Genomic DNA, 24,275 nt, shown 5'->3' on the forward strand with positions numbered 1-24,275 from the left:
TTTTACAGATGTGGTAACTGGCACAGAGAACTTAAGTGACTTGTCCAAAGTCACACAGCTGACAATTGGCAGAGCCGGGATTTGAACTCATGACCTCTGACTCCAGAGCCCGGGCTCTTTTCCACTGAGCCACGCTGCTTTGTTTTGCTCCTTAAAAGAAAAGTCATGAGACAAATTGGGTTCTATCGATACACATTAACAGAACCAAAATGGGAAACTCGGGAAGGTTTTTCCCTCCCAGATCAGAGCAGATCAGAGACTGTTCTTGTCTCACAGGGAATATTTCATCTTTCAGTGTAACAATTAGTGATGCCCAACAAACAACTGTTTGTTAAGGTACCTCAGTTTCTCCTTTCCAAATATTCCAAAATATCAAATATTTTTACTCTTTCTTCAATTTCATTTGTGTGTCCACAATGTATTGTTAGTAATCAGAAGACAGCCCAGTAGGAAATACGTTCAGAGGAAGAAAAACACAAGGATGTGTAATTGCTCCCCTGGTACTTAAGAGAGTGATCAGGTTGTTAACAGACACAGTCTAAAAAGACTCTGTGCTGCAGTTATTGGAATTCTGAACTACACAAAGACTACATGTCACTAACAAGTTTTGTTGCTCCAGTGTCTCCTCGTTCAGATTTACTATCAATTTTCCATCAGTTACTAATATAAAAGTTGAGGATGTTCTCTCTTGCCTTTCTAAAGTAAACACTGGATTCAAAGTCAGGTGTTTTGCCAAAAGTAATATAAAAACAATGCTCTGCTTGCCCTGAAGGTGGAGAGTGGTAATAATAATAATAATAATAATGACATTTGTTAAGTGTTATGTGCCAAGCACTGTTCTAAGCACTGGGGTAGATATAAGCTAATCAATCTGATCAAGTAATTGACTGACTGAAGACTGATGCTACTTGAAGATTGCACAGTGAGCTGTGTGTCCCCTAAGTGGATTGTAGTGGGTTTCCACTTCATCGAAATGAAAAATCATTTCTCCTTAAGGGATCAAAAATTTGATATTATAGCTCAGCCCCCCCCCCCCCCGCCCTTCCTGTCTAGCCCCCTCCATTCTGCCATGATTCTCCCACATGCTGGGCTCACGTTTGTCTCTCCAGTCCTCCTGGTCCCTCTCTACATTCTTCTTTTTCTTTTTCCTCCAGTATGGAATTTAAGTGCTTACTATGTGCCAGGCACTGTACTTGGGGTAGATACAAAGCAGCGTGGCTTAGTGAAAAGAGTTTGGGCTTGGGAGTCAGAGATCATAGGTTCTAATCCTGGCTCCGCCACTTGTCTGCTGCGTGATCTTGGGCAAGTTACTTCACTTCTCTGTGTTTCAGTTCCCTCATCTGTAAAGTGGGGATTAAGACTGTGAGCCCTGCGTGGGACAAGCCATTCATTCATTCATTCAATCAATCGTATTTATTGAGCACTTACTGTGTGCAGAGCACTGTAATCTCCTCACCTTGCCTTAATCTCCTCACTGTGCCTCATTCTCGCCTGTTCCACCGTCGACCCCCGGCCCACGTCATCCCCCTGGCCTGGAATGCCCTCCCTCTGCCCATCCGCCAAGCTAGCTCTCTTCCTCCTTTCAAGGCACTATTGAGAGCTCACCTCCTCCAGGAGGCCTTCCCAGGCTGAGCCGCCTCCTTCCTCTCTCCCTCGTCCCCCTCTCCATCAGCCCTTCTTACCTCCTTCCCTTCCCCACAGCACCTGTATATATGTATATGTTTGTACATATTTATTACTCTATTTATTTATTTATTTATTTTATTTGCACATATCTATTCTATTTATTTTATTTTGTTAGTATGTTTGGTTTTGTTCTCTGTCTCCCTCTTCTAGACTGTGAGCCCACTGTTGGGTAGGGACTGTCTCTATATGTTGCCAACTTGTACTTCCCAAGCACTTAGTACAGTGCTCTGCACACAGTAAGTGCTCAATAAATACGACTGATTGATTGATTGATTGATTGTACTAAGCGCTTGGGAAGTACAAGTTGGCAACATATAGAGACGGTCCCTACCCAACAGTGGGCTCCCGATTACCTTGTATCTATCCCAATGTTTAGAACTGCTCGACACACAGTAAGAGCTTAACAAATACCGTCATCAGCATCATTAGAAACAAACTAATCAGGCTGGACACAGTCCATGTCCCACAAGGGACTCACAGCGATAATTCCCATTTTACAGATGAGGTCACCGAGGCACAGAGAAGTGAAGTCACTTGTCCAAGGTCGCACAGCAGACAAGTGGCAGAACTGGCACAGAACCCAGATCATTCTGATGCATCAGGCCACACCGCTTCTTCGACAGTACATCTCTGGTGATCCCGCTACAACCCATTCCCTTTCCAAGTAAAAGAGTCATTACCTTCCATGACGGCAAGGTCCAAACTGAGGTCAGAGAAGGGGGAAGCAGCTGACAGAAGACGGGAGGCGAAAGAGAAGATCTGAGGCAAGCAGTGATGGCAGAGGAAAAGGAAATTCAGAGACTTTCCAAAGCTAGCAGCCGCCAAAAGGGTCAGGGCAGTTGGGCTTTCACAAGAGGGACAGTCAAATCAGAGAGGCTGCATCCCCAGGTTGCAAGTATCTTGGGATGCTTGTAACCCCGGATAGGCCTATACTTGAACCAATTCTGATAGAATCTAAATTATAGAAAAAATGCTAAAAGACAACAGAAGCAGTGTGGCCCAGCAGAGAGCACAGAACGATGATTCAGAGGCCTTGGTTTCTTATCTTTGCTCTCTCATTCATTCATTCAATTGTATTTATTGAGTGCTTACTGAGTGTGGGAAGCAGCTTGGCTTAGTGGAAATGGCACAGACTTGGGAGTTGGAGGACGTGGGTTCTAATCCCAGCTCCCCCACTTATGATAATAATAATAATAATGGCATTTATTAAGCACTTACTATGTGCAAAGCACTGTTCTAAGTGCTGGGGAGGTTACAAGATGATCAGGTTGTCCCATAAGGGGCTCACAGTCTTAATCCCCATTTTACAGATGCGGTAACTGAGGCCCAGAGAAGTTAAGTGACTTGCCAAAAGTCACACAGCTGACAATTGGCAGAGCCGGGATTTGAACCCATGACCTCTGACTCCATAGCCCGTGCTCTTTCCACTGAGCCATGCTGCTTCTCTCTGCAGCCACCTGACTGCTGTGAGACCTTGGACAAGTAACTCAACTTCTCTGAGCCTCAGTTACTTCATCTGTTAAATGGGGATGAAGGCTGTAAGCCCCAAGCGGGAAACATGATTACCTTGTAACTACCCCATTGCTTAGAATAGCGCTTGGCACATAGTAAGCACTTAATAGCATTATTATTATTGTCATTACTTAGGGCTTGGGAGAGTACAATAAAACAACAGACACAGTCTCTGCCATTTGCCTGCTGTGTGAGCTTGGGCAGGTCATTTAAACTTCTCAGTTATTCAGTTTCTTCAACTGTATTATGGATTAAATACCTCTTTCTCCCTCCCCCTTAGACTAGGTGGGTAAGGGGTTGCATCTGACCTGATAGCCTTAAGCAGCGTGACTCAGTGGAAAAGAGCCTGCGATTTGGAGTCAGAGGTCATGGGTTCAAATCCCAGCTCCGCCAATTGTCAGCTGTGTGACTTTGGGCAAGTCACTTAACTTCTCTGGGCCTCAGTTACCTCATCTGTAAAATGGGGATTAAGACTGTGAGCCCCCCATGGGACAACCTGTTCATCTTGTCACCTCCCCAGTGCTTAGAATGGTGCTTTGCACATAGTAAGCACTTAATAAATGCCATTATTATTATTATCTTCTAGATTGTGAGCCCCTTGTGGGCAGGGATTGTCTCTGTTGCTGAATTGTACTTTCCAAGTGCTTAGTACAGTGCTCTGCACACAGTAAGCACTCAATAAATACGATTGAACGAATGAATGAACCTTTCCCAGCACGTGCTGCAGTGCTTGACACATGAGCAACAGTTAGTATTATTCATTCTTATGGATTTTATGCATCAGTTATTGTATTTTGTTCATTCAGCACAAAATGGCCCAAAGCCATGCATCTGGGTTTCATTTCTGTTAGCCACATGCTGAGCCTTAGCCTATATCTTTTACCTCATAAAGTGAAGGAATGTCTACAGAATTGAACTGTGTTAAAAATCAATCCTATTTGCTATTCCAACCTAAGTTTAACTATATATCACTTCTCAAGTTTAAGACCTTGTTTTCCAGTTAGGTGTCAATTGACATTCTTCTCGTTTATTGTACATATGAACTGCACATCTAAAGGATCCTTCCTATCATCACAAAGAGATTATGCAAACTTGAAAGAATAAAGAGAATATTCCTCCTAACCAAGTCCCCAGAAGACAGAAAAGTCCTGATCATCTACATCATCTAGAGAAGCAGCGTGGCTCAGTGGAAAGAGCACGGGCTTTGGAGTCAGAGGTCATGGGTTCAAATCCTGGCTCTGCCACTTGTCAGCTGTGTGACTTTGGGCAAGTCAATTCACTACTCTGTGTCTCAGTTCCCTCATCTATAAAATGGGGATTAAGACTGAGCACCACATGGGACAACTTGATCACCTTGTATTCCCCCAACACTTAGAACAGTGCTTTGCACATAGTAATTGCTTAACAAATACCATCATTATTATTATTATTACATCATCTTCCCAGTTTTTGATGTTTTGGGTTAAAAGATGTGTGTGATTGGGTAATCGTATCAATTCTGTCATAGAGACTTTGTAAAAGTACTATTTTTAATGGTGTCTGTTAAGTTGTCCTTATAGGCCAGGCACTGTACTAAGAGCTGGGGCAGATACAAGGCAATCATATTGGAAACGGTCCTTGTCCTACATGGGGCTCACAGTCTGAATCTTTATTTTACAAATGAGGCACAGAGAAATTAAATGACTTGCCCAAGGTCACACAACAGACAAGTATGCTGTGACCAGGATTTGAATCTAGTTCAACTTCCAGGCTCGTACTCTTTTCCAATAAGCCACACTTCTCAAGTGTTAGAGGGTGGCAGTGTGAAACAGCACAGATTTTTTAGACTATGAGCCCATTATTGGATAGGGACTGTCTCTATATGTTGCCGACTAGTAATAATAATAATAATAATAATAATAATAATAATAATGACATTTGTTAAGTGCTTACTATTTGCAAAGCACTGTTCTAAGCACTGGGGGAGGATACAAGGTGATCAGGTTGTCCCGCGTGGGGCTCACAGTCATCATCCCCATTTTACAGATGAGGTAACCGAGGTTCCGAGAAGTTAAGTGACTTGCCCAAGGTCACACAGCAGACATGTGGCAGAGCCGGGATTGGAACCCATGACCTCTGACTCCAAAGCCCATGCTCTTTCCACTAAGCCGTACTGCTTGTATTTCCCAAGCCCTTAGTACAGTGCTCTGCACACAGTAAGTGCTCAATAAATACGATTGAATGAATGAATGAATTTAACTTCTCTGTGCCTGAGGATCTTCATCTGTAAAATGGAAATTAGATACCTGGTCTCTCTCCCCCTTAAACTGTGAGCCCCCTGTGAGGCAAGGATAGTGTCCGATCTGATAATCTTGGATCTACCCCAGTGCTTGGCTCATAGAAATCACTCAACAGAGAGCAGGGGCATTAACATTATTACTAGGAGGGAGATAACTGCCAAATTCCCCCCACCACTTTCACCACCCAATCCGTGGCGACTAAAATGATCCATCTCCAGGTGAGGCAGGGAAACTGAGGCAGGGACTGTTCCCACCTGAGCAGCAGTGGCAAACAGCAGCAGCCCTGGCCCAACTGGTGGAACCCTCTATGAGTTAGGAGCCTGGCAGCCACGGCTTGAAGGGTAACCACGGCAATCTGAGCTCTGGTTCCTAGGGACACAGCTCTCTAGCCAATAACGATAGCCCCATCTCTATTCTTTACCCTCCTGCTATTTAGGAAGGAGATAAGTGCAGATGTGGCCTATGCCTCCCTCCCTACATCAACTTTTCCATAAACCAAGATTTACAAGCACGGCCCCTAAGTCAAGACACTTCGTATTATTTCGGGGAATACTGGTTTCAGTACTCAGAGGTTCAATGCTTCATCGGACATGTTAATGCAACCGTAGTCTTTCCTAAGCACAGTCTTTCCCTCCGCACATCCGCCAAGCTAGCTCTCTTCCTCCCTTCAAGGACCTACTGAGAGCTCACCTCCTCCAGGAGGCCTTCCCACACTGAGCCTCCCCTTCCTCTCCACCTCCTCCCCCTCCCCATCCCCCCGCTTACCGCCTTCCCCTCCTGACAACACCTGTATATATGTATTTATTACTCTATTTATTTTATTTGTACATATTTATTCTATTTATTTTATTTTGTTAATATGTTTTGTTTTGTTCTCCATCTCCCCCTCCTAGACTGTGACCCCATTGTTGGATAGGGACCACCTCTATATGTTGCCAACTTGTACTTCCCAAGTGCTTAGTACAGTGCTCTGCACACAGTAAGCGCTCAATAAATACGATTGAATGAATGAAACAACTATCTTTGGCGTGGCCTATTGGAAAGAGCATGGGCCTGGAGTCAGTGCTAATCCTGGCTTTGCCACTTATCTGCCCTGTGAACTTGGGCAAGTCACTTAACTACTCTGAGCCACAGTTTCCTCCTCTGCAAAATGGGGACTCAAATCCCATTCTCCCTCCTACTTAATGAGCCCCATGTGGGAATTGATTCTCTCATATTCATTCAATTGTATTTATTGAGAGTTTACTGTGTACAGAGCACTGTACTGTGCACTTGGGAAAGTACAACAGAGCAATGAGCAGATACATTCCCTGCCCATAAAGAGCTTACAGTCTAGAAGTGGAGATGTAATTAATACAAATAAATAAATGATGATATGGACAAAGTCTTGTGAGGCTGGGAGGGTGATGAATACAGGGAGAACGTCAGATAGATGCAGAAGGGAGTGGGAAAAGAGAAAGGGGGGCTCATATCTACACCACTGCATAGTACGGTGTGAGAAGCAGTGTGGCTCAATGGAAAGAGCCCGGGCTTTCGAGTCAGTGGTCATGGGTTCAAATCCCGGCTCCGCCACTTGTCAGCTGTATGACTTTGGTCAAGTAACAACTTCTCTGCACCTCAGTTACCTCATCTGTAAAATGGGGGTTGGCTGGGAGCCCCCTGCGGGACAACCTGATCACTCTGTAACCTCCCCACCATTTAGAACAGTGCTTTGCACATAGTACGTGCTTAATAAATGCCATTATTATTATTATTACAGTTTTTGTCACATAGCGCTAAAACACTGCAGGTATTATTAGATAATCAGTATTATTACAGTGTCTGCCACAGAGTAAGCACTTAAATGCCACAATAATAATTATTACTATTATTCTGCTGCCTTCCATGTAACAGCCAGACAACTCCATTGACCTTTCAATGTCATTTTTAAAGTTAAACAAAACTGACAAGTCAATCCAAATCACTTGTGCTTTACATTAAAATGACAACCTTCCATATCAAGTCTTCCTGCTGGTTATAGAATAAGCAAGAAAGATCCAGCTGTGGGATGCCAGAGGCTTCCGCCAAAACAACTGAAGGAGAATACGCAAGTGAAGTTTTAATTAGTGAAGGGAAGAGTAGAGATGGAGGAGAAGCAGCTTGTCAACAGGAACTCAAAAAAGAAAGGTTTGATACATTAAATAATAACTAGAGCCTTGAAAGTAGCGTGTTTCAATATTTCTCACCCACAACTGCTGCTGCAACGCTAAGAATGGATCATGGCCAAGGTGAAAAAAAAAAAACAACAAAAAACTGAAGTAACTTCCAACATACACTCCACCTTCTTAACACAAAACCAGAACCTCATTCAGTTTGCCCATGAAGATTTTCTGTTCCTTCAGGTCTCTTCTGAAAGATCAATGAGTAACAAAGCACAGTGGAAAAGAGCTTACAGCAGAAATTAAAATCATTCAGACTAGGAAAACACCTTTAGGCTGTCGTTGGGATAAAATCATTTACCTATATAGATCAGAAGTGCCTACCAAGATCCTCATCATTTTTCTCTATTGGAATAATGAACATTAAATGGGAAAACAGAAACGTTGTGAGATCAAACCAATCAGAAAAGAATCTCTGCAAGTATGACCTATTTTTTAAAAACATCTGTGCTCAATCTCCATTTCCTGAAATCATAAACTACGCTTAATTAATCCATTAATTCAATTTTTGATGTCACCCCAATAATCTCTTTCCTCAGTATTTTATTCTGCCAAGGTTAACATTACGTTTATGAATGGCAAATTTCTCCGGTGTGATTTTATGATTTGAAGCAAAATAGCAAAGGGATACGCTTTGAAGCTAACATTCAAGTACTTACTTTGCATTATTATGTGGCTTCCTAAATACTGAATATTAGACAAAAAGTAGCTTTAGGAACATTTGGTAATCCTTAGTTATGACTATTAGAGAAGTGGCATGGCCTTCTGGAAAGAAAATGGCCCTGGAAGTCAGAGGACCTGTTCTTTTTTTTTTTTTCTTGTGTCAGACAGTGTACTAAGTGCTGCTGTAGATACAACTAATCAAGTTAAGAAAGAGTCAGTGTCCCACATGGGGTTTACACTTTTAATCCCTATTTGGCAGATAAGGTAACTGAGGCACAGAGAAGTCAAGAGACTCGCCAAAGGTCACAGAGCGGACAAGTGGCCGAGCTGGGATTAGAACCCAGGTCCTTCTAATTTATAGTCCCGTGCTTCACAGGGCCTTGTTGCTTCTAATCTAATCCTGGGTTTCAATCCTGATTTTGCCACTTGCCTATTGTGTGACTTTAGGCAAGTTAACTTTTCTGTACCTCAGTTTCCTCATCTGTAAAATGAGAATTTAATATGTGTTCTCCCTCCTATTTAAGACTGTGAACCCCATATGCAACAGGAACAGGAATGTTCTATCTACTCCAGTGCTCAGTGCAATATTTGGCATGTACTAAGAATTTAATGAATACTGCAATTATTATTATTCCAGAGAGCATAAAATGAAACTAATCTATAGTTATTATGACTTCATAGCGTAAGATCGCACCAGCCCGCTGTTGGGTAGGGACCGTCTCTATATGTTGCCCACTTGTACTTCCCAAGCGCTTAGTACAGTGCTCTGCACACAGTAAGCGCTCAATATGATTGAATGAATGAATGAATCATCAGATTTGGCAAGAAGATGGTTATTGCTGACCTTAGCACAGGCATTTTCTATGTAGTGAAGAGGGTGTAAACCAGACTAGAGGAAATCGAGGAGACGTTTGGAGGAGAGGCAGTCAGAGGACCTGGGTTCTAATCCCAGATCTGCCAATTGTTTGCTGTGTGACCTTGGGCAAGTCACTTCACTTCTCGAGGCCTCAGTTTTCTCAACTGTAAAATGTGGATTAAAGCCTACTCCCTTCTACCTATACCATGAGACGCATGTGGAATAGGGACTATGTACACCCTGAAAAACTTGTACCTATCCCAGCATTTAGAACAGTGCTTGAAACACAGTAAGGGCCTAACAAATAGTAGATATTTTTAAAAAGCAACCTGGTGATGGGGACCTTTTCTTTTTGAGCCAGGAACTGTACTAAAACAATCCAGTTGGACACGGTGCCTGTCTCACGTGGGGATCTCAATCCTATTCCCCATTTTGCAGAAGAAGTAACTGAAGCACAGAAAAGTTAAGTGATTTTCCCAAGATCCCACAGCAGACAAGTGGCAGAGCTGGGATTAGAACTCACAACCCCCGATTCCCAGGCCTACGATCTTTTCACTAGGCCATGTTGCTTCTTTAATCATTTTAAACAGGCAATATCTCTTGGGAAAGGTGGGCTTTTAGGAGAACTTTGAAGATTGGGAGAGCTGTGTGTTCTGCCAGATTGGTATGAAGAGGGAGTGATTTGAAGTGGGTGGAAGTATCAGGTAGGAGGAAATGTACAGGTAGATTATCCCGCCTCTGCTACTTGTCAGCTGTGTGACTTTGGGCACGTCACAACTTCTCTGTGCCTCAGTTACCTCTTCTGTAAAATGGGGATTAAAACTGTGAGACCTTGTGGGACAACCTAATTTCCTTGTAACCTCCCCAGCGCTTAGAACGGTGCTTTGCCATAAAGAACTTAATAATTGCCATCATCATTATTATTATCATCATCAAAGGTGAGAGCCTAAAGAATGAGAAGCAGTGAGAAAGCCAGCTTGGGGGTAATGAAGTTCTCCCACCAAAGGGAAGAGAATTGAGAAGTAAGCGGGGAGGAACTGATGGAGCTCCTTAAAAGCCGATCATCATGATTTCTACTTGGTGCATGGAGGAACTAGTATTAACTGGAGATTGAGGCATCTAATGCAGAAAGCTGTTTCAGAACAGTGATCCAGGACTGTAGAGAGAAGAGCCTGAAGACAAGGAGAAGAGTGAGGTGGCTGTTAGGGTAGCCTAGCTGGGATGGGACGGGTCTCTGGGTTATCCTGCAGGCCATTTGGATGGAGCGAAAGGGGGTGATTTGGGGAAATGTTGGGAAGGAAAATGTGGCTAGGTATAGCAAACAGTCCAAATGTGAGAGTTGAAAGGCAGTGGGAAGTCCATGACAGTGGCAAGCTTAAGGGCTTATGGGGCTTTATGGGAAAATTTGAACGATTGGTTTTGGAGGAAAGATGGGTTTACTATTGTACATGTTGATCTTTAAAGTGCCTCTGAGACATCCATAGAGAGGAGGAAGAAATGGAAGGGAGTGTACCTGCGTTTGTTTATGTTATTCTGTGTGCATATAAAAGTGTGGGTGACTGTTTAAACAGTTGGTCTGCTGGGAAATTAGTTGAAATGGTGGGAGATTAATTTTTATTCATCTGAATTTTTTAAACCAGTATTCTGGGTGTAATTTTGACTAGAGTAATAGATGTGAATATCCCAGAAAAATCACTGGCTTTTCTTCTCCTTTATATTCTGCCCTTGCCTACTGGGACTTGAAAATGATCGGATTATTGTCTAATAAAAACCCTAGCCGTTTTTTTTTTTTTAATTCAGATTGTCACAGATTTTAAGTACTAGCTTCAAAAAAAAAAAATCCAGTGGTAGATTCCATTCCCTCCATGCTTACGTACTATAAATCTTCTCTCGGTATTAGACTCATTTCAGAAATGATCACATTATCCCAACAGGACTTGTTATAATGAATTGCTCACAACACTGTAATTCAGCAAGATAAGGGATTTAATTGCAATCTGAACCATGTTAGGATTCAGAAAAATATCCTTTGTATTGAAATCATGCCAACAATGATCACAAGGACAGTTATGCTTATCAGCTTAAAACAGCAAGAATACATTTCAGGAATAAACTACTTACTGGTATAAGTCAGCTGAAATCCTTGGGCTGTATCAGATCCATTGGTATTAAATTCTACCCACAGGTGGTTAGATGTGCTATTCAGGATCAATCCCATCAGTTCATTTTTGGAGAAGACTCCCAGGGGACGGGAAAAGCCATCTCTTCCATCAAAAACCTAATTAAAAAAGTCCCAAAATCAAGTCATTGATCATTCCAATTTACCTTTGATTATATCGATTTGGAACAGAAAGTTCAAGTCTGTTTCTATTACAGACATTTTTTTAATTCTACATTGTTTCAAACTCATCCAACAACTTTTCTAAATGGATCCCAAAATAACAAAAAAAAATTAATCAGGAGAAAACAGTAAAAATATCTCCTTCCTTTAGTTCCTTTTAAAGGCAGTATATTTGTTGTTAACAAGCTTATCAGGAAAAAAAATTAATGTTTATATATGGCTTTGTCCTCCAGGATTTGATTACCAGACTGTTCAAACCCCATGATCCGCTTACAAAGGCTAAAACAGTTTGTGATGTTTCAATCAAGGGTATCTTTTCTGAAATCACCTTTGAGACAAGGGGGTAAAAACAAGCAACCCTAACTTTGTTTCCCTCTTGTCTAAATAATACTAAAAGTAGGATGATGTGCCAAAGCCACACTGTCACTTTCATTTGGAGTCGGGTGTGACTTGAGTCTCCAAATAAGTTATACAAAAGAGAAATCTAGAATTTTGGATCACATCAACAAAGTGGTCCCTCTTGCTTCAAAGCAAACCATGTATAAGCTTGACTTTTATGACATCATTTGACTGAAAAACCCTGAGTCGATGTCAAAAAGAATACCTACTACCATCCAAAAAGTATTCAGGCAAACAAATATATGTTTGCACAGCTGTGAACTCTGAATTCAAACTTATTGTTCCTTTTTTTTCCAATAGTATCAAGCATTTAGGACAATGAAATCCCCAAACTATCCAACAATTCATCTGGAGGGCCACCAAAATATTTCAAAACTTAGTTTTATAATTGAGCAACTGTACCATGACAAATGCATATTGTTCTTCCTCACTAAAGCCATTGGAAAATGATGAAAAGAATGCCTAACAAGTACTTCTTTTTCACAATATTACATTACAAAATTGTTTTTAAACTTTAGTTTCAAATAAACTCTAAACATGCCCCATTCAAATAGATCTCAAAGGTGAAAACAGATATGCATTCGAAACCATGGACAAATGGTACCTTCATCAGAGAGAATATGCCAAATTCTTATTGCAAATGCCAATTAACTTTTGACCTTGCCAGGTACATTTAAGCACGATGTCTCTAATATCAGACATTATAATACAGCGACACAGAAACACATGACTAAGGATATGGGTGAATCATCTTGATTAAAATGAAATCTCTATATCCAAAATATCTGGGGTATTAATGGTAACTTTCTGTTCTGTGGCTCAAATTAGCAAATGTTCTGTCTCACTAGAACCTTTATACCTGCCCGACACCAAGGGAGGGGGAGTCTAAGGAAAGAAGGGGATTCACCAGCCCAGGAAGTAAATAGGGCCTTCACCTGAGAGGACAGGAATTTTGGCACAGGGCTATGGAGAGAATAAGGGTAACAGTGGGAAAGAAATAGAACTCTGCCTTATCAGAGCTTGTCAGTCAATCATAATTATTGAGCACTTACTGTATTCAGGACACTGTTCTGTTTGGGAGAGTCCAACTATATAACAGACTATATAACAAATATATAACTATATATATATATAGAGAGAGAGAAAGAGATAGTTATATATGTAGTCATAGTTATATGTATAACTATATATGACTATATATATAACTATTTATGACTATATATATAACTATATATATAACTATATATGACTATATATAACTATAGTTATATATATAGTTATGTATAGTTATAATCATATATAGCCATATATGGTTATATATATAGTTATATATTTGTTATATAGTCTGTTATATAGTCTGTTATATATGCTATATATATATATAGCATACAGTCTAAGGGCCCAAGGCCAGTTAAATAAGATTGAAGGACCGGAGAGAAAATGAGGGAAATTGGTGAAACTCGGGAGAATGGATGTCTACTCACTTGTGTCATCACTACTGACAAACACACTGCTCCTGTAGACTTTAAACTCATTCATTCATTCAGTTGTATTTATTGAGCACTTACTGTGTGCACTGTACTAAGCGCTTGGGAAGTACAAGTTGGCAACATATAGAGACGGTCCCTACTCAACAGTGGGCTCACAGTCTAGAAAGGGGAGACAGAGAACAAATCTACAACTCCTTGTGGATAGGACAGAACCTACCACTCTGTTTTACTATACTTTCCCAAACACCTAGTATGGTGCTCTGCACATAGTAATTGCTTATTAAATACCATCAATTGATTGATTCTCTTTCTACCAGCAGCCCACATTTTCCCCATCCACAGTACTACCCTGTATTTGTCATATTCCATCTCATATGGAGCAGCATGGTGACCTCTTAGGGCAGCCCAACGTTCTTGGCCCGGGTTTGTTTATGGTGCCCTACACTTTTGTAAAATGAAAAACATAGATGATGGGAGGAGTATGTAATTAGTTCACTGTCCTTCTATATCTGCTGCGTGACGAAGGTTAGAACCGCTCTGCAGCACTTGATCTGAAGTCACTTGGGATTTAGAACGCTAAAGGTTAAATTAACTACATTGTTCTTCAGTAACTTTCTCAGGAGGAACCTAGATACGCTCATGTGGCAGTAGAAAAGCGAGAAACAATAGTTTACACATGACCACTTTACTTCTCTTCCTCTTGAAGATGGTACCAGGACATTTTAGAAATGATTTTGTCACTTTGCCATGAGTTATTAGGAAAAAAAAAACTAAGGTCAAAGTGATTTTGATGATCTGAATAATTTAAACCCAAAACTGAATCAAATATCGATTTCCTTTGTTCAGCTACAGACTTCTCATCACCTTGTTTTCATTTTTCTTGCATTGATTTTAGTAATTATCCATTCATTTCATTCTATCAAGTTCATTCCTGAATTTCATCAAGAGAAAGTCAGGGTTTAAAATGTTTCTACCAAGATGGATGGGGTACCAACCTCCACTGGCACGAAGGCAATACATAATATTCCACAACATTTTTATCTCCTAAAGTGAAGCTGCTCATTTGATTCCAGAATATTCTTTGATCTTGAAATAAGGCATAGCTTTTTCCTGGATCTGGCTAGGGTTTGGAGTACAGTAAAATAATCTAATCCATCTATCTTTCTTTTTTGTGGGTAAAGAGCCTCTGGAAAGAGGAACAATTTATTACTAAAAGAAAGAAAAATGTGCAGAAGGTGAGAACGAAGATGTGTTTCACTCTAAGACAGCCTGGGTTTCAAATGTATGGCTTCTCCTCTCCTTGACTAAAAATGACTTGGTGTTTCTCACACCAAGAAAGGAAATTTTATTGGAGGACACAGCAATCTTCTTTTTCTCAATATCTTGTTCTATAAATATTCATTCATAATGCTTATTTTAGACACTGGTATTGGTCAATCAGTTCTTTCAATATAAACCTGGATTACTTTGATTTAAAAATTACCAAGGACATTTTACTAGTTCAGGACTACATTTTTGTACTTATTTTTATACTTCACATTTTTTATATTGAAACGGTCTATATAGGCTATAATTGTATCTTTGCATTAAATTTGTATACAAATTTTGGACAAGTGATATTGATAAATTAGCCCTTTCTTTACATCTGGTTCCCTTTAAGTATTGTCACAAAATTTTTACCAGCCTAATCCTATTTTTTATACCCTGAGGTTTTATTAAGTATAAAATATATGTCCTAGTAAAATGCAATTCACATGATGCAGTGTGACCTAGTGGAAAAAGCCCAACTCTTAGAGTCAGGGAAACTGGATTCTAGTCTCTGCTTGGCCAGTTGTTTGTTGTGTGACCTTGTGCAAGTCACTTAACTTCTCTCCATACCTCAGTTTCCTCATATGTAAAATGGGGATTCAATACCTGTTCTCCTTCCTACTTAGATTCTAAGGCCCATGTGGGATAGGGACTGTGCCCAACATGATTAACTTGTACCATTGATTGATTTCAGCACAGATATTCCCACACCCAGAACAGCGGGGATGTGGCCCAGAAGGGAAGAGGCAAACTGAAGGACTTCAGGAGGAAAACGGGTTTGTCCGAATCCTCTATTTTCTCAGCATAATTTCCATCAGATCAATCATTGGTATTTACTGAGCACACTAAGGACTCGGGAAAGTACAACACAATACAGTTTATAGACATGATCCCTGGCCAGAGGGCTAAATTAATTTTACATTATTTTAATTGTGAAGGACAGTCACACAGAGTTTGAATATGTGTAAACTGATGAAATCCATTGTAGGCAGGGATTATCTCTGTTAGCTGCTGAATTGTACTTTCCAAGCACTTAGTACAGTGCTCTGCACACAGTAAGCACTCAAAAAATACAATTGAATGAATGAAATCCATTGCGGTTATTATAACACACTTATACAAAATGGCAAAGTCAAACTTGGGAGAGTAACATTTCAGTGATGGAAGCATGCTTGTTACAGAGATGCTTTGATCGGTATTTAATGTACCAGAATATGATTTAATTTCCTGTTCTCAGTTATAATCAGATTAAATCTATGAGGATGTGTTAATACTTACAAAAAACAAAACAAGACAACTTTTTAAAAATCCTAGAGCCTCTGAGAAGTTGCAGAGAGCAGGAGCTACATCCAAGCTGGTGGGGATTCATTCATTCAATCATATTTATTGAGTGCTTACTGTGTGCAGAGCACCATACTAAACGCTTGGCAAGTACAATGAGAGCATCTGCACCTCACATGGAGCTCCCCCTACTTCATCCAGTCCCTTTCTATTCCCGAAACAGTCATGTTCCCTCCTTAGTTTGCATTCCATGTTCTCAGGAAGGTGGCACACCAAACCAAGCACATACCCATGGAGGACAATGGTGGCAACTGAGAACAGGAGCTGAAAGAGAGGCAGGATAATAATAATAATATAATTATAATAATAATAATAATGGTATTTGTTAAGTGCTTATTATGTGCTAAGCGCTGTGGGGATGCAAGGTGATCAGGTTGTCCCACGAGGGGCTCACAGTCTTAATCCTCATTTTACTGATGAGGTAACTGAGGCCCAGAGAAGTGAAGCGACTTGCCCAAAGTCACACCGCTGACAAGTGGTGGAGCTGGGATTTGAACCCATGACCTCTGACTCCCAAGCCTGGGCTCTTTCCACTAAGCCATGCTGCTTCCCACGCTCACCTTCTTTCTGGGTTTCACACTCTCTAGTCTTCTGCTCTTACCATATGCTCACACCCTTTCTCCTCCCTGGAACTCCTTTCCCTAATTTTGTTTTGTTTTGTTTTGCTTTAAGTGGCATTTGTTAAGCACCAGGTACTAAGCGCTGGGGTGGATACAAGCAAATCGGGCTGGGCACAATCCCAGTTCCACGTGGGGCTCAGAGTCTCAATCCCCATTTTGCAGATGAGGTAACTGAGGTATAGAGAAGTAAGGTGACTTGTCCAAGGTCACACATGAGACACGTAGTGGTGGAGCCGGGGTTAGAACCCGTGACTTTTTGACTCTCAGGCTGATGCTCTATCAACCGTGCCAAGCTGCTTCTCTCAGATTCCACCAAATCACTGCATCACCAAAATCCCCGACCCAGCTCCACTTTCTCAATTTGTCTCCCTTAGCACTTGCAAGTCAATCAGTGGCATTTATTGAGCACTTCATTCATTCCTTCAATCATATTTATTGAGCACTTACTGTGTGCAGAGCACTGTACTATGCATTTGGGAAGTACAAGTTGGCACTTACTGTGTGCAGAGCACTGTACTAAGCACTTGGGAAGTACAAGTTGGAACTTACTGTGTGCAGAACACCGTACTAAGCACTCGGGAGAGTAAACTACAATAGCTCTCAGACACCATCCCGGCCCACAAGTTGCTTACAGGTGGGTATGCTTGATCAATATTAATTTACACTATCAATTTATCTGCCTATACCACTCCTATCAGCCCTCATGACATTCTTTCTCCAAGGATTTGTGACTGGCATATATCTGTCAGCCTCCCCCTTCGAACTGCAAGCTCCTGAGAGACTGGAATGGTGTATCCTACCCACTTCTACTCTCCCAAATTTTTATTACAGTGTTTGCATGCACAAGTGTTCAACACTGTCGAATGATGTGTGGTCTGTGCCGTGCAGCATGGCCAGGGCCTGTTGAAAGACCATTTCTACGAGGTTCCTGCCTACATTTCTTTTATAATTAAACTGAGACCACTTCCCTTATAGACTTATTAATAATAATAATGATGATTATGGTACTTGTTAAATGCTTACTATGTGCCAACGACTGTTCTAAGTGCTGGAATAGATACAAATTAATCAGGTTGGACATAGTCCCTGGTTCACAAGGGGCTCACCATCTAAAGTAGGAGGGAGTAGGATTTAATCCTCATTTTAAAGATGGGGTAACTGAGGCTCAGAGAAGTTAAATGACTTGCCCAAGGTCACGCAGCAGACATGTCTCAGAGCCAGGATTAGAAATCAGGTCCTCTGACTTACAGACTTGTGCTCTTTCATTCATTCAATCATATTCATTGAGCGCTTAATAATAATAATGGCATTTATTAAGTACTTACTGTGTGCAAAGCACTGTTCTAAGCGCTGATGTGTGCAGATCACTGTACACATCATTTGGAAAGTGCAATTCGAGCAACAGATAGAGACAATCCCTACCCAACAACGGGTCATGCTGCTTGTCATCATTCATTCATTCAATTCATTCAATCCTATTTATTGAGCTCTTACTGCGTACTAATTCAAGTTCCACCCCTGGAAGGAATCGTTAGCTTCCGAACTTCGATTTGTTCAACCTCCTACCCCAATAATAATGGTACTCGAGGTAGGAAGGGAGGCTCTGAATTGACACTCAGTGGCGGCAAGGTCTAAACTCTAGTCTCTAAACTCCTTGACGACAGGAAACATATCATCATCACCATCAATGATATTTACTGAGTGCTTACTACATGCACAACACTGTATTAAGCGACTTTCTGACCTCCCAACCTCAACTTATCTTTTCAGAAGACTAGATTTTCCTTCTGTGACTACCCATTTGGTGTTTATGGTTTGATTTTTAACCTGCCACAGTGAATTCCTACAAAAGGGGATATTTATTAACTTTTTTTTCTCTATTAGAAATCCTATTTATAAACAGCATCTAATATTAGCATTGTCCAACCCTAATGTAAATGCTAGCTACTATAAGACAAACAGAGATTATTTTTTACCTTTAAAACATCGCCTTCATACAGTTGAAAACTTCTGGCTCTAAGATGGATTCCCTTTCCCGCTTCCGTTTCAATTTTATATATGCATTCGTGGTTGTTGTCATAATTGGAAGGGAAATTTGGAGATAGTAGTATTCCTTCATTTCCAGTGACGCTGGCTCCACATTCAGCTAAAAACAGAGGAAATGAGAACAAGAATTAAAAATAGAAAAACAAACTATTTAAAATACAAATTTTTAAACTCATCATAGTGCTAAATCTTGGTGTACAGCTAATAGAAATACAATAAAAATTTATAACAAAATTAAAGTACTTTAAGGGGATTTTTGTTTTTAAAGCATTTCTTACAGCATATTCTAATTACACAGTGAGTCAACAATTTAATGGAAAATTTTCTTAGAATCTTACCAATAGATTCTACTATGCTAATCAGTAATCTCTGTTGACTCAGATTAATTTTGCGTATGATATGCACGGAGACATCCTGCTATTTTCTCTATTTTCCAAAGCTTGATTTTTTTTTAAATAAACTGATGATATCTAATTTCTGGTGATGGCTATAGCTTTTATTTAGCCCATATCATTGAACATACTGGTAAAACAACTCTGAATTAAAATTTGTTATCGTCTTAGTGAAACCCAAGGATAGTTCTTTGTCCTTTTGGGACAAATTGCACCAAATGTTTAAGAATTTCTTAGAACTTGGTGTGTCTGACTGACTTTGTGGCGGTAAGTAGTTTCTCCTTTTCCCCTACCCACAAGGAGAGAAACAACGGAATTGTGCTTTCCTCAAAAATTATGTTAAAGAGCTTATTCAGCAATTTTGATCCAGGCAGGTGGGATAAATTATAAGTACATCAATAAAAATATTCTCAGTTAGGAAGGTTAAATTGGTTATGCTTTTCAAGGTGAAAACTAAAATGAAGTAGTTCACATGTGCTAAATGTTGGAATAAATGAGTCATATTTGAGCATCTGCTCTGCGCAAAGCTCTGTACTAAGCACTTGGGAGAGTACTACACACATGCCAAAACACTGTGTAGTATATAGAGCACACAATGGAGTCAGCAGGTCATGGATTCTAATCCTGGTTCCGCCACTTGCCCTCTGTGTAGCCTTGGGTAAGTCACTTAACTTCTCTGTGCCTCAGTTACCTCATCTATAAAATGGGGATGAAGACTGAGAGCCCCACGCAGGACAGGTATTCAAATCCAAACTGATTTGCTTGTATCCACCTCAGAGCTTAGCACAGTGCCTGGCACCTAGTAAGCGCTTAGCAGGGGCCATTATTAATTAATATAACAGAGTTGGTAGACATTTTCCCTGTCCACAAGGCATTTGCGATCTAGAGGGGGAGACAGACATTAATATAAGTGAATTATGGAAATACGCATAAGGGCTGTGTGGCAATGATATTGGACACACACCCAGATATCTATTTTAATCCCATTTTACAGATAAGGAAAGTGAGGTCAAGTGTGGTCAAGTGACTTGCCCAAGGTCATACAAAGGTCACCAATGACCTCCTGCTTGCCAAATCCAACGGCTCATACTCTGTCCTAATCCTCCTCGACCTCTCAGCTGCCTTTGACACTGTGGACCACCCCCTTCTCCTCAACACGTTATCTGACCTTGGCTTCACAGACTCCGTCCTCTCCTGGTTCTCCTCTTATCTCTCCGGTCGTTCTTTCTCAGTCTCTTTTGCAGGCTCCTCCTCCCCCTCCCATCCTCTTACTGTGGGAGTTCCCCAAGGTTCAGTGCTTGGTCCCCTTCTGTTCTCAATCTACACTCACTCCCTTGGTGACCTCATTCGCTCCCACGGCTTCAACTATCACCTCTACGCTGATGACACCCAGATCTACATCTCTGCCCCTGCTCTCTCCCCCTCCCTCCAGGCTCGCATCTCCTCCTGCCTTCAGGACATCTCCATCTGGATGTCCGCCCGCCACCTAAAGCTCAACATGTCGAAGACTGAGCTCCTTGTCTTCCCTCCCAAACCTTGTCCTCTCCCTGACTTTCCCATCTCTGTTGACGGCACTACCATCCTTCCCGTCTCACAAGCCCGCAACCTTGGTGTCATCCTCGACTCCGCTCTCTCATTCACCCCTCACATCCAAGCCGTCACCAAAACCTGCCGGTCTCAGCTCCGCAACATTGCCAAGATCCGCCCTTTCCTCTCCATCCAAACCGCTACCCTGCTAATTCAAGCTCTCATCGTATCCCGTCTGGACTACTGCACTAGCCTTCTCTCTGATCTCCCATCCTCGTGTCTCTCTCCACTTCAATCCATACTTCATGCTGCTGCCCGGATTATCTTTGTCCAGAAACGCTCTGGACATATCACTCCCCTCCTCAAAAACCTCCAATGGCTACCGATCAATCTGCGCATCAGGCAGAAACTCCTCACCCTGGGCTTCAAGGCTCTCCATCACCTCGCCCCCCTCCTACCTCACCTCCCTTCTCTCCTTCTACTGCCCAGCCCGCACCCTCCGCTCCTCCACCACTAATCTCCTCACTGTACCTCGCTCTCGCCTGTCCCGCCATCGACCCCCGGCCCACGTCATCCCCCGGGCCTGGAATGCCCTCCCTCTGCCCATCCGCCAAGCTAGCTCTCTTCCTCCCTTCAAGGCCCTGCTGAGAGCTCACCTCCTCCAGGAGGCCTTCCCAGATTGAGCCCCTTCTTTCCTCTCCCCCTCGTCCCCCTCTCCATCCCCCCGCCTTACCGCCTTCCCCTCCCCACAGCACCTGTATATATGTATATATGGTTGTACATATTTATTACTCTGTTTATTTATTTATTTATTTATTTTACTTGTACATTTCTATCCTACTTATTTTATTTTGTTGGTATGTTTGGTTCTGTTCTCTGTCTCCCCCTTTTAGACTGTGAGCCCACTATCGGGTAGGGACTGTCTCTATGTGATGCCAATTTGTACTTCCCAAGCGCTTAGTACAGTGCTCTGCACATAGTAAGCGCTCAATAAATACGATTGATTGATTGATTGATACAATAGTTGTTGGGTAGGGACCATCTCTATACGTTGCCAACTTGTACCTCCCAAGCGCTTAGTCCAGTGCTCTGCACACAGTAAATGCTCAATAAATACGGTTGAATTAATGAATGAATGAATAGGCCAGTGATCATGCTGGGACTCAAATCCTAGTCTCTTGAATCCCAGTCCTGGGCTCCCTCCATGAAAAGTAATGGAAAATAAGAGCACAAAACTGGAAGTGAGAGACCTGAACTTCGGCCAATGGCTTACTGTATGACCACAGGCAACATAATTAGCCTTTTAGTGCCTCAGTTCTCTCATCCTCATTCTCTCTTCCTCTTAGATTTTCAGCTCCACTGGGGACAGGATGTGCAATCCAGCTGATTACCTCATATCTACTCACAATTGATTATACCTATGGACTGCTTACTAGGTACAGAGAACTGTACTAAGTCCTTGGGAGAGTACTATACAATGGAGTTGGTAGACATATTCTCCGCCCACAAGGAGCTTACAGTCTAAACCTGGGAGGGGGGTGGAGGGTGGGGGAGACAAGTATCAAAATGAATTATGGATATATATCTTCCAAATATACAATAATAATAATAATTATGGTTTTTGTTAAGCACTTACTATGTGCCAAGCACTGTTCTAAGCACTGGGGGGGGGGGGGGAGGGAAACAAAGTGATCAGGTTGTCCCATGTGGGGCTCACAGTCTTAATCCCCATTTTGCAGATGAGGGAACTGAGGCCCAGAGAAGTTAAGTGACTCGTCCAAACAAATATATACACACATATATACACACTGTGGTGCTGAGGGTGGGATAAATATCAAGGATTGGATGATGCAGGTGCACAGATGATACAGAAGGAAGAGGGAGTCGTGGAAAAGAAGGGTGGCTCAGTGGAAAGTGCCCAGGCTTGGGAGTCAGAGGTCAGGGGTTCTAATCCTGGCTCTGCCACTTGTCAGCTGTGTGACTTTGGGCAACTCCCTTCACTTCTGTGCCTCATTTCCCTCATCTGGAAAATGGGGATTAAGACTGTGAGCCCCACATGGCACAATCCAATCACCTTGTATCCTCTCCAGCGCTTAGAACAGTGCTTTGCACATAGTAAGCACTTAACAAATGCCCTCATCGTTATTATTATTATCATTACCACCTTCCTGAAAGGTGGGAAAGTAGGAAGTTCCTACTTGCAAGAGTGTGAGGAACTTTCCTAAGCTGCCTCAGATTCAGACAGGGATTGTGTCACTTGTTCTGTACTTCCCAAGAGCTTAGTACAGTGCACTACTCCGAAATAAAATTGTCACTATACTGGCAAATAAGACCATGCTGAGACTTTCATTATTTTTTTTCCCACCTCAACATCAGTGTGCTAATTCCTAAAAAGTGAATGTAAAAGGAGAAAAATTGGTCTCATAAGTCCAATACCTAGAAGAGTACTTGACACAGTGAGTGCTTAGTCAAAAACAATAAAGCAGCGTAGCTCAGTGGAAAGAGCACGGGCTTTGGAGTCATAGGTGATGGGTTCAAAGCCCGGCTCTGCCAATTGTCAGCTGTGTGCCTTTGGGCAAGTCATTTAACTTCTCCATGCCTCAGTTACCTCATCTGTAAAGTGAGGATTAAGACTGTTAGCCCCCCGTGAGACAACCTGATCACCTTGTAACCTCCCCAGCACTTAGAACAGTGCTTTGCACATAGTAAGTACTTAATAAATGCCTTTATTATTGTTAATAAAGCACAAAACAGTCTATTCCTCTCAGCCTTGCTCTGTGAACAAAGGGATCTGTTAGTCAAGATCCCAGGCCAACGAAAAATCAGAAGCAACTGCCCAATTTGTTAATCAAAATGAATAGTATGTAAAGCTCTTCTTCTCTGACCATAAATAGTACTGTGCTTGATTTTTAATTAGATCCACAGTGATTAATAAAATGAAGATTGACCATAAGCATTTGAATGAACAGCTTTTTCTCCATGATACATTTCACGGAGCTGAAAGAAAAAAAAAAACCATAGATGCCTTTCACATTAAAAATGCAGTCTCAATCTTATGTATCAAATTGGTATCCCTAGCCTCAGAGCTCCCATTGACTATATATCTCTAATATTTGAAACAATTAAAATCTGTTTGGTTTGAGCATGCAATTAAATCATTTCATGTCTTGTGGTTTATCACTGTGATTGACAAAAGCGTATTTTATTCTGGTTCAGATAAACTTAAGAAAAGAGTTTCGAAAGAAACACACCATTAAACATGATCAATTCTCTCAACTAGGTCCCTTGGCATCTCAAAGCAACACCTCCTGGTAATAATAATGATGGTATTCGTTAAGCGTTTACTATGTGCCAAGCACTGTTCTAAGTGCTGAGCACTTTAGGGATTTGTATTGCTCATCAAGGCACTGATTCTCAGTCTTTCCCAAACAGGCCAGCTCTGAAACAAACACCAGACCAGAGAGCATACAGAAAGGAAGCCAGGAGCCTAAACTTAAAAAAAAAAAAAATCAGGAAAAAAATGGCAGAAGATAATGGGATATATATTCAAATGAACAGGTTTTACATTAGATGGTAGAGTCCTAGGGGTGGGAGGAGATATGGATTCTTTATCTACT

The 24,275-nt window shown here is 41.5% G+C and overlaps 1 protein-coding gene across 1 annotated transcript in view; it reads right to left on the reverse strand.

Moving 5' to 3' along the window:
* Nucleotides 1–24,275, reverse strand: part of CSMD1 (CUB and Sushi multiple domains 1) — a 1,252,749-nt gene that overhangs the window by 267,087 nt on the left and 961,387 nt on the right. The window contains exons 23-24 of the mRNA XM_038771657.1: nt 18,670–18,839; nt 11,316–11,472 (exon numbers count right to left, since the gene is read on the reverse strand). Coding sequence (XP_038627585.1) covers nt 11,316–11,472; nt 18,670–18,839 — 327 coding nt within the window. The remainder of the gene's footprint in view (nt 1–11,315; nt 11,473–18,669; nt 18,840–24,275) is intronic.

This window comes from Tachyglossus aculeatus, chromosome X1, assembly GCF_015852505.1.
Source record: "Tachyglossus aculeatus isolate mTacAcu1 chromosome X1, mTacAcu1.pri, whole genome shotgun sequence".
Lineage (NCBI taxonomy): Eukaryota > Metazoa > Chordata > Mammalia > Monotremata > Tachyglossidae > Tachyglossus > Tachyglossus aculeatus.